General features: G+C 31.6%; 1 protein-coding gene across 1 annotated transcript; it reads right to left on the reverse strand.

Moving 5' to 3' along the window:
* Positions 1-3507: 3507 nt before the first annotated feature.
* On the reverse strand, positions 3508-6601 carry LOC106756846 (putative disease resistance protein RGA1). Its single transcript, XM_014639451.2, has one exon. It carries the CDS (start codon positions 6414-6416, stop codon positions 3825-3827), a length of 2592 nt encoding a protein of 863 aa, XP_014494937.1. The 5' UTR covers positions 6417-6601; the 3' UTR covers positions 3508-3824.
* Between the last annotated feature and the right edge of the window lie 4953 nt (positions 6602-11554).

Raw genomic sequence — 11554 nt, forward strand, 5'->3', positions numbered from 1 at the left:
TTTCTATATGAAATTTTAATATATTTTAGTTTCTAAATTTATAAAATGATTGAATTAATATAATCTATTTAACTTTCAATTACTTTATTATTTTTTGGTTAAATGTGTTTTTCAGTAATTAATATTGAAGTACAAACATGTCAAACAATATAAATAATTTAAATATTTACATATAGACATATAAAAGTTTAAAATAACTAGATTAAATTGTCTTATATCAATTATTTTTTAAAATTTAGAAACCAAATGTGTCAATTTTTTGGACAGAACCATAAGCAATAAGATTGTCAAAATACTAATAGCCATTACAAAAGGTACATAATAACTCAGTAGCCATGAATTACTCTTCCAATAATCCTTCAGAGTTTACTATTCTTGGAATACTTAGCTATTAACAACACCATGAATTTCTGCATTTTGTGAAAGGAAATTCATTTCACTTAGCTCTTGAATTCCTCTTGCAACCCAGCAAATCATCAAACTCCATATGTGCTCAATCATGAATGGGAGCCTTTCTATAAAATATTCGTAACAGTTAAAGAATTGTTAAAAAGTAGAGAAATCGTGAAACAATATTGTTACTCTTGATACAACTTTTTCTCTCGTAACTCAGATACTACGTCTCCCCTAATTGATTAAACAGTCATTTGTAATCTGTCACACCTTGCACAAAACTATTAGTACCGAAATTATGCTGCTTAGTGCTGAATATCAGAACCAAATAAATCGAATAACGAATTAAACACAGTAACTAGTTTAAGCACATTGCCAGCAAAAAAATAGTTCACCTTGTTGGAGGTGGGCTATCTGAATTCTCTGTTCCATTCTCTGCTCAATTCAATCGAAATAATGAAAGTTCAGGGCATTACCAGAAGATTAAAAGGCCCTAAAGAAAACAACATACATGATTTAACCCCAAAACATAGGAAAACCAGTTTTTGTGATTGTTTTAAAGCTTACCAGTACTTTTTCCTTACTCCAATTCTTCTATCCTTTCCTTCACTTCTTCTGGTTCATCAAAGGTTAAGTGTTGGCACGATTCGAGATTACCATCAATTTCCAATCGTTCAAGGGTGGGTAGGTGATGGATGTAATCATGGAGAGAGAACATATTAGGACAGCTTGTGACACTGTTTTCAGACAAGTCTTTGTGGTTATCTCCAAATGTCGAAGACTGATAATTTTTCTTAAACCTTTAGGCAGTGCTACAAGCTCTGTACATCCACTAAGTATCAAAACTTCCAACTTTAGCAGGTTGCAAAGAGAATCAGGAAGTCTCTTTAAGCTTTTATTATTCTCAAGACTGAGATATCTTAAATGTTTCAACTTGCCAATGTAAGGAGGCAAAGTTTTATACACAGAATCACTTAAATCTAAAATCGCAAGCTATTTCATCGTGAAACGCATTCAAGAAAAAAAAACTTCACTGTTGGCTCCAATTCCTGGGGTAGCAAATAGTATGGTTCTTGCACAAACAAATTTGTGGACTGGAAAATTTTGAATTCCAACATTTTCAGGAAAAGATAGATGCTGGACATTGTTCTGGTCTAAATACAAAGGGGTATCTAACAATCATAGAGTCTTTTCCCAAATAGTGTGTCATATCATGCACCAACTCATGTATTCTAAAGGAAAATCCAATGCCGTAGTCAACAGCATCCTGCAGAAAAGATCTTGAACATAGTTCACACATATATTGTGTTTCAATATTTGATTTCTGTTTGGTGATGGAAGGAGACCAAATGCACCCCAAAGTGATGTAACATCAAAACTATCAAATGCATAGCCACATGGGTAAAGGTTGAACAAAGCAAAGCATTGCCTCAAATTGGATGGCATTTGATCAAAACTTAATTTAATTGCAGGCCACATAGCACTGTCATGTTTTATTGATCTCCATATTTCCTTGTCTCTCACAAATTCCCATTCCTCTTTTTAATCTTTCAAAATATAATAAACTTTTTATTTTCTCACTGCCAAAGGCACCTTTTCCATTTTTTCACAATTTCTCTCTCAATATGTACCAAATGTGGATACTTTGTCAAAATATCAAAACAAGAGAGAGCATATAAGAGATTTCTTTGCTTTTAATTGTTGTAGTCTACATCCCTCTTTTCTTAAATAGGTAGCATAGAATATTTTTACATTAATATTGGAGATTGCAAAAGATATGCGATAAAGGAGGGTTTATAGGAAATTTGCTTTTTATAGAAAGTAATTGCTGACTTATAAAGACTTATAAAGACATAATAGAATATATTAACATTCCCCTCAAATTGATGTTGGTAAGTCAATCAGCCACAATTGGTCAATAAGAAACTGATGACCCTGCCGATACAAGGTTTTGGTAAATATATTAACCATGTAATGACAATCTATTTTAATATACTTTATTAGTTCATGAAACACTAGATTTGTAGTCATCTTGAATAGCACTAGTATTATTGGCATGAATAGGTGTGGATGTAGGTTGAGAAAACCCAAGTTGCTCCAAAAGATCATGTAACCATACAACTTCAGCACAAACAGATGAGGTTGACCGATATTTAGCCTCGGTAGAATATTTAGAAACACAATTTTGCTTCTTACATTTCCAAGAACAAGACACCATAGAAAAACATACACCAACCTATAACAGATCGATGAGTATCTAGACAACCTCCCAATCAGCATCATTGTACGCCACAAGCTGTATGATTTCGGCAAGCTGTAGGCCATCAAGAAACATACACCAACATATGATTTCGACAGAGAACATAATAAAATAATAGTTTGATCCTCATCATCAATTTTAACTCCAATACTCTGTAGATCCAAGATAATTCGATTAAAATTATCAAGATGATCTCTCAGATATATTCTCAGACATCTGCAAGGTATAATAGAGACGTGATACAACCGATTGGTTAGGGATTTTTTCTGGAATTTATCTCCCAACGTCGCCTACATCCCTGCAAGCGTTGTCTCTTCACCCACCTCTCGTAGAACCTTGTCAGTTAAACTCAAGAGAATCAAACTGTGTGCTTTTTCCAACATCACGCCAATATCAGGTGACCTAGAGCTCCTGATATCAATTGTTATGACAATATGAAAAGGAAGAGATTGAGAGAAAGAAGATGACACAAAAATTTATGTGGTTCAGTCACAGTGACCTACATCCACCACAGTTCGAGAGTTTGTTATTTCTGAATAATGAGAGAGATAACTGATACAGATACCTTTTAACCTTATAAAAGGATAAAAAAGTCACCGCCCCTTTAAACCCCATTACAACTATGAAACAAAGAAAATAAAGGAACAACGTAAAAATTGAAGAATCCTCAACAATAACATTTATTACCACAAGTTTCTAATTTTTTATTACCTGTTTGTGGATTGGTAACTTAAATTTCTCTTTTATATTCCATGCTGAGGTTCTAACTCTACATGTAATTTGCAATAGTTTAAGATTCCTAAATTTATAATTCGATTTTCACTTGCAGGTGAATATAAATGAAAGATGGATCATAAAGGAAAAAATTCAAAAGATTACGAGATTTTGAACAGCTGTCACTGACTAGGAGGCTCTAAAATGAACCGCTCATCCATCAAAGTCCAAATTTCTATACAAGAAAAAGGGAAGAGTAACATAGAAGAGATATCATCATTATGGTCTACACCAAGCAATCAGCCATAGTGCGAGGAACAACATAAAACAGAAATCAAAACACAACTAAAAAAATGCTTTAGAAAAACCATCTGCATTACAGAAACCTAAAGAAAAAAAAAAAAAAGTAAAGGCCTTCAACATTTATCAAGGTTGTTGAAACTTTCCACTTCCTCTTCTATTTACTTTCAAGAATGCTAATCCGTTTGATGTGTGACATTTGGTCCCAATGCTCTCTGACTTGCAGCGTGAATTTTCTGAATAATTCCGGACAGACAACGATTTCCAAACGTTCAAGGGCAGAGAGGTAATTGATGCCATCTGGCAGAGAATGCAATTTCGGGCAACCTTTGATGTCAAGTGCTTTCAAACAAGTTAGCATTGGCAGCCAATCGGGAAGCACCTCAAGATTGGAGCAGTGCTCTAGTCTCAATGATAGCAGTGTTTTAATAGATCCTTGAAGCCAATGAGGCAATGTCCGTAGCTGTGGCAGTGAAAGAAAGTGTATTGTTTTTAACTTTAAGAAGAACTTCTGGCCTTCATGACCCTTGGACAATTCTAATTTGTCACAGTTCCCAATACACAACGTCTCTATTGCAGGAAAATGCTTACTGTCAATTGACAAAGATTGTAGTCTCTTACAGCTAATAACACTCAATGCTTTCAGATAAGGAAGTTCTATCCCTGAGAATAAAGACTCCACATTATCACAATATTGAATAGTCAAATACTGAAGAGAGCTCAAGTTTGCAATGTCATTCTCGGGCAAAACAGCTTGCTTTGTGGTTATGACAAAATCTCGAAGACTGATCAATTTTNTTAATCCTTTGGGTAATGCTTCCAACTCCATGCATCCACCAAGGTCCAACTCTTGCAAACTTTGAAGCTCACAAATAGAATCAGGGAGTCTCCTGATTTTCTTATTATTATAAAGACAGAGAGATCTCAAATGTTTTAACTTCCCAATGAAATCAGGCAAAGTTTCAACTGAAGAATAACTTAGATTCAAAATATGCAAGTATTTGTACCTTGAAACCAATGTAAAGAAANCTTCACTCTTGGCACCCACACCATCCTTAGGAAAGAGAATGGTTCTCACACCTACTGATTTTGAACTGATTGAATTGCCATCCAAATCGTTTTCAACAAATGACAGATGACGAATACTCTCAGGTATATTTCGAATGTGAGAATTTACAAGTAGACACTCATCTTTTGCAACAAACAGGGCTAGATCATGCACCAAATCATGTATTTTAAATGTATAAGCTGTTCCGTAGCTGACAAAATCTTGAATAAAAGATCTTGACTGTAGTTCATACAANTACTGATTGGCAACATCTTCTTGTGTCATATTCTTTTTCAGAGACCGAAGGAGTCCGAGTGCACCCCAAAGCGTAATTACTTCCAAATTAACGAATTTGTAATCCTTTGGGTAAAGGGAAAACAAAGCAAAGCATTGCTTCAAATATGATGGCATAAGATCATAACTTAATTTAAGTGTTGGTAATATATCTTCTTTTTTCTGTGGCAAATTCCAAATTTCACTGTCTCTGACATATTTCCACTCCTTTGCTTCAAATTTGGAAAATAATAAACTCCCTATAGTTCTCACTGCCAACGGAACCCCGCTGCATTTTTTCACAATATCTATGCCAATATTTATCAAATGAGGATAATTTTCCTCTTCTCCTTCTTTAAATGCCCATTTGACAAACAGAGACACTGAATTCTCCAAAGAAATACCTTGTAAAATGTGAGAGGAAACCGTGCCCATCAAGGATGCAATGGAGTGACTACGAGTAGTCACTAGAACTGCACTTCCTGCAGCAGCACCTACTTGTATTAAAGTCCTCAACTCAACCCACTTAACGCGGTCTTCATTCCATACATCGTCCAAGACGAGTAAGAACTTTTTACCAACAAGTTTNTTTCTCAATTGATTTTGCAGTTGCTCCATGTCTAGTATGTTCAAATTCTGTTGGAAATCAGGAGCATGAGAGTGTGAAGCAGAATCGTTAGCAGAATTGATAATTCTAACCATCATTTGCTTAATGTCAAAGTCTTCACAAACACACACCCACATCTTCAATGGGAAGCACTCGTTTATCCTGTCATCATTAAACACAAACTTTGCAAGTGTAGTCTTTCCTAAACCTCCAATCCCCACAATGGGGATAACAGAGATATTTTTATCAATATCAATGGGATTCTTCTGCGTCAAAACATGTATGATCTTTCTTTTGTCATGTTCCCTTCCAATTACATCTGAATCCTTCACATGGGAGTGTGTCATCTCTCTCTGATGCACAACACGTGTGTCAACATCAATTGTTTGTAGACCAAACTTATGCCTATCAGCTGCAACCTTGTCTAGTCGGTTGCTGATATCTTTAATTTGTTGAGCCATCTTGTAACGAAAAACCAATGGATTAGAGCTTGAGAAGAAGCGACTAACCTTGGTTTTGGTGGTACCATAAGCTTTGACAACTTGATTTTGCAGTGTTTGGCACTCAAATTCATCCAGCACATCTTGGGCATCGGAGAAGACACGTTTGAGCTGCCTCAGCCATTCCCGCAGCTCATGGTTGTGCTCCTGCTTTTGCTCAGCATCCAACAACACAGCTTTGACTAATGAGAGAGTGTTTGTAAACTCTTGCAGATNATGGTACAAACCCATCACCCGAGAAGCTTCTTCATAAAGCTGAGACGCAAGCTTTGCTATGAGTGAGTCGGCGATGCTGAAGAGAAATGATTCGGCCATCATCATCAACCCAAACAACACAGATCTGAACAACACAAAACTCTTGTCTCAAAGTCAACTTCTGTATCCTCTGGAATTATGTTATTCTTCTTTCTTTTTTGTTTTTCCACTTTTTTACGGATCAAGACAATCGACATTAGGCAACTTCTTTAATTTAAGTAAATGGGTAAGGTGTGCAGCCCTACATACTGCAAATGTACGACTTCTTTACACGAGAAAGGTGAATTAGTCCATCTTCCGACTTGTTTTCAGGCACAAATCATCGATTACAAATACATGTAGTTTATTACACAGTGTTAAAGTTCTAAAGGATCACGACTTCACTAATAATAATAATTGATTATATTACTATTGTAATTCATTATCAGTGCTTAAATTCGAATAAAAAATCCTGATAATTGATTTAAGAGAAAAAAAATGTCTTAAAACTAAGTTAAAATAGTTGAAAATGTGATATTAATTGATAAACAAATTAAAATATGAGTAGAGTAAGAACACATTAAAACTAAGTTAATTTATATGTTTAATAGACTAAGAACAAATTAAAATTATAAAAGAAATTCATAAACAAAATAGAAACTATTTTATTAATTGATAAGGTGATTATAAAAAGATAACAATAATAATAAAAGATAGTACAATGAAATACCCTAAATTAAAGTCTATTCTTATAACCCGCATCTTAAATGTGTTCTAATTTTAATAGATCATATCTCTTCCACTTAATACAGACTTATCCACATTCACATTAAATTACATAATAAAATCTAAATTAAAATATATTTTTATAATTGAAATTAATTTTTTACTTTTATATATATAATCTTAAAATATATTTTGAATTGCATACTTTTAAAATTATTTTTTTAATTTTAAATTATACCATTCAAAAAGTTTTATACAATTTCTTTTTAATCTTTGAATTATGTAATCTAAAAAGAAATTATAGATTTTATATAAATTTATTTTTCTTTGTATATAGATATCAATTAGTCGTGATCTCAGTTTTTAAAATTGAGATTATTGATTTTGGAAGTATATTGCATCTATCACCATTGGTCAACTATTCTGGATCAATCATTTTGACGAATTTATCAAGGTTGACAACTTGGTTGACTTATCTGATCCGATTACCATTGACCAATTATTTTAGGCTTTGATTGATCACTCTTTGTCCGATTTTTTGGATAGATCACTTGTGGTTGACCATCCTAACTAAATGACATGATCGACCGATTATAAAATGAATGTAAGATTAACATGAATGATAATCACAAATCACCACTACTGTTTACTAAGGTATAGTTGAACTATGATTAGCTTAAAAAAAAAAAAGGTAAAAACTCATAACAATTATTATAAATAAAATTTTAAGGTATGATTTTTATGTACATGCATAACACATGCATTATAATAGCTAGTGTTTTTTCTTAGTCACCTATTGACTTTATAACTAAAATACATTTTGCAAGTATCATCTACGTAGTTTAGACACACGAGTGGTTCCTTAAACACTACAAAATTTCACAAAATTACTGGCGAAATTTCACCAACAAAAATAGATTCGTCAATAAATTTGAATTATTAACCGATTTTGCCTAGAGATTCAGTATCAACAGAAAAATTCATAAGAAAATTCATTGATGATGTATATTTTATTTATCGAAGAATTTTTTATAGGTAAAATTCATCGATAATGCATCTTTCATTAACCGACCAATGTTTCATTTCATAAAATTCGTCGATAAATAAAATATGTATTACTTATGAAATTATTCGTTGATACATTTGTCGATAAAAAGAGCTACAAATTTTTCGATCAAATCTCACGTTTAAAGTTTTTTCGTCTTTCTCAAAGCCTCTTCGCCACCATTACAATCCTCCACCACTACAACCCACCACCACTACAATATGGAGTAGGGGTGGATAAATCGAACTGAACTATACTGCACTGCTAAAAACGGAACTGTAAAACAGTTCAGACAAACTGAACTGTTTTTTGTTTTATCAAATTGAACTGAACTGTACTAAATTACAGTATGAACTGAACTGAACTATTAACTGCATTGTAAACTAAACTAACTGAACTGTAAACTGCACTAACTAAACTAAACTATTAACTGAATTGTAAATTGCACTAATTGAACTATTAACTAAATTGTAAACTACACTAATTTTAACTAAACTACAATATAAACTGAGCTGAACTACTAACTATACTAATTTTAAACTGAATTGTACTAATTTTTAAACTAAATAATATAACAATACATATTGAAATTTATTTTAATATTTATTTTATTTTATTCATAAGTATCTAATAAACTGATTTTTAATTATTTAATATTATTATTTTCTATTTTATTTATATTTCTTTTATTATTAAAAATTATTTTATTTTTTATTTATTTATATATATAACTTAAAAAATATAAATTATATTTTTTATTTTTATTGATAAAAAATATTTTGTGATAAAAAAATCATCTTAAAAAACTAATTATTATTTTTTTTATGTGAACAGTTTTTTTATTAATATTTTATTATTAAATAAAGTGTTTTTGACAAGACGAAACAATTGAACTGAAACTAGAGAAGATATAAGAGTAGATACAGTTTAACTAAACTGTAACTGTTATAAGTTCAGTTTTTAAAAACTGAACCATAAAATAGTATACTGAACTGTTAGTAAAAGTGGTTCAGTTATTTTTAGTATAATATAGTACAGTTAACTACAGTACAGATCAGTTATTTTTGCCCAGCCCTAATATGGAGTCTTGTCATCGTAACTCTCCGCCACTACTGCAACTGGTGTTGACAACATTTCTTCCCTCATTCTTTCTATCTCAGGAGAATCATGAAAAAACCTCACCTTGTAGAGAATGATGTTTTGAACGTTGTTAGCATGAGGTTTCTTCCTACTTCATGTAATAGTTCCCTGTGATTTTGAATCTTGATAATAAACTGACTATTGCGGTGGTTGTTTGAGAGTTGACAATGCTTTATTAGTGGTAGTTTGACAAAATTAAAAAAAAAGAATAAAGAAAGAAAACAAAAGGAGAAAAAAAAAGATGAATCAGATTGCGATATTTATCAATGAAGTTTTTCGTCAATAATTACTTATGAAATAAAAATTCAATCGATAAAATTTACTGATGATAATATTATCGACCAATTTTTTATTAAAATTTTTTATTTATAGAAGGATTTTATTCATTTTGGACAATTTTTATCCATTAATAACATTAATATTTTTTTTGTAATGATTTAAATTTGGAAACGATTAGTTAGAGACCAACAAGTTAACCTAATAACTACTTGGAGGCTGCCAGTTGAAGAGAAAGCTTGTTGGACCCATCCCAAAACATGTATTTTCATTGGTTCCAAGTATAATTATCCAAAACCTCCTTGTCTAATCTTTAACATATATGGAAACCATTTGCGACTAATTCTTTCAAATAATATTTTGCTGTTTCTCTTTGTAGAGTTCTTTTGTGGTCTTAAGCAATGGTGCCGAGTTGGAGGATTTTTGGTGCTCCATTCACTACCTTGGTTTTCTGATATTAACCCTTTTGGTTGTCTGTATAATATTTGCAGATTTTATGTTGCACGCATTGTTAGTGTTAAATTAAAATGTTACATATTGATCAACTAAAATTCATGATAGATATACCTTTTATGATAGTAATTGTGAACACGAATAGATTTATTGCATGTGAAATTTATAATTTGATGTTGTGTGCATGTACTATTTTTGCTTAAATTTACTTCTCGTCAGTAAACTTTCGTGAATTACAAATCTAGCTCTCTAAATTTTCAAAATTATAAATAGTTAATAATATAGTGTTAATATGTTGTCCATTTTTTAACAGAAAATGTTGAGGTCGTCGTCAGTGTTATTACTTATTAACATAGAATATTGATAATACTGTTTAATAATAATAATAGGTTTTAACATTTGTTTATCGCTAAAAATAAGTTATTATTTTTTAGCAATCAAATAATATATCAATGGTGGATAAAAATGACTTCTTTTTTTTTTTGAATGGATAATAAAATATGCTATTAAATTTTATGAGGAATCAAAACTGTAAATTGATAAAAGTATGAATACAAGTTATTACCCAATTGGATGTTTAGTAGATTTGCTATCAAGTTGCATGAAGCCGTGTACAAGTAACAGTATGAATACAAGTTATTACAACATATTTCTAAAAGAAATAAATATCAACACAGTAAGATGAAACTAGTTTTAAAACACCAAACTTTTCAACTTAAACTCACACTTGATTATTCCTCATAATATTCATCTATAACTATATTTCCGACAATTCAAAACTTCATTCATTAAATCTTTGCTTCTGACTGTACTACATTTCAGCTGTAAGAGGCTTGATAATCAAGGGGATAAAATCAATTAGACACAACTATAAAAAAAAATTCTTCATATGTGAAAAAAGAGAGACATGAGCGTCACGGGAAATACATAACATATATAACTACTCCTGCTCATGCTTTTCTCCATTACTTTGGCTTTGTTCTTTGTTTTTGCAATTAGAAAATGCTAGAGATGCATACGTAAGTAAACACTGAATTAATAACATTTATTACCGCAAGATTCTAATTTTATATACCCTGTTTGCGGATTCGTAATTTAAATTTCTCATATCCCATGCTGAGGTTCTAACTCTACATGTAATTTGCAACAGTTTAAAATTCTTAAATTTATAATTCGATTCTCACTGGCAGATGAATATAAATGAAAGATGGATCATAAAGGAAAAAATTCACAAGATTACGAGATTTTAAACAGCTCTCACTGACTAGAGGCTCTAAAATGAACCCCTCATCCATCAAAGTCCAAATCTCTATACAAGAAAAAGGAAAGAGTAACATAGAAGAGATATCATCATTATGGTCTACACCAAGAAATCACCCATAGTGCGATCCATGGTTTTAAGGAACAACATAAAACAGAAATCAAAACACAACTAAAAAAATGCTTTAGAAAAACCATCTGCATTACAGAAACCTAGAGAAAAAAAAAGGAAAGGCCTTCAACATTTATCAAGGTTGTTGAAACTTTCCACTTCCTCTTCTATTTACTTTCAAGAATGCTAATCCGTTTGATGTGTGACATTTGG

This window comes from Vigna radiata, chromosome 3 (genome assembly GCF_000741045.1).
Source record: "Vigna radiata var. radiata cultivar VC1973A chromosome 3, Vradiata_ver6, whole genome shotgun sequence".
Classification (NCBI taxonomy): domain Eukaryota; kingdom Viridiplantae; phylum Streptophyta; class Magnoliopsida; order Fabales; family Fabaceae; genus Vigna; species Vigna radiata.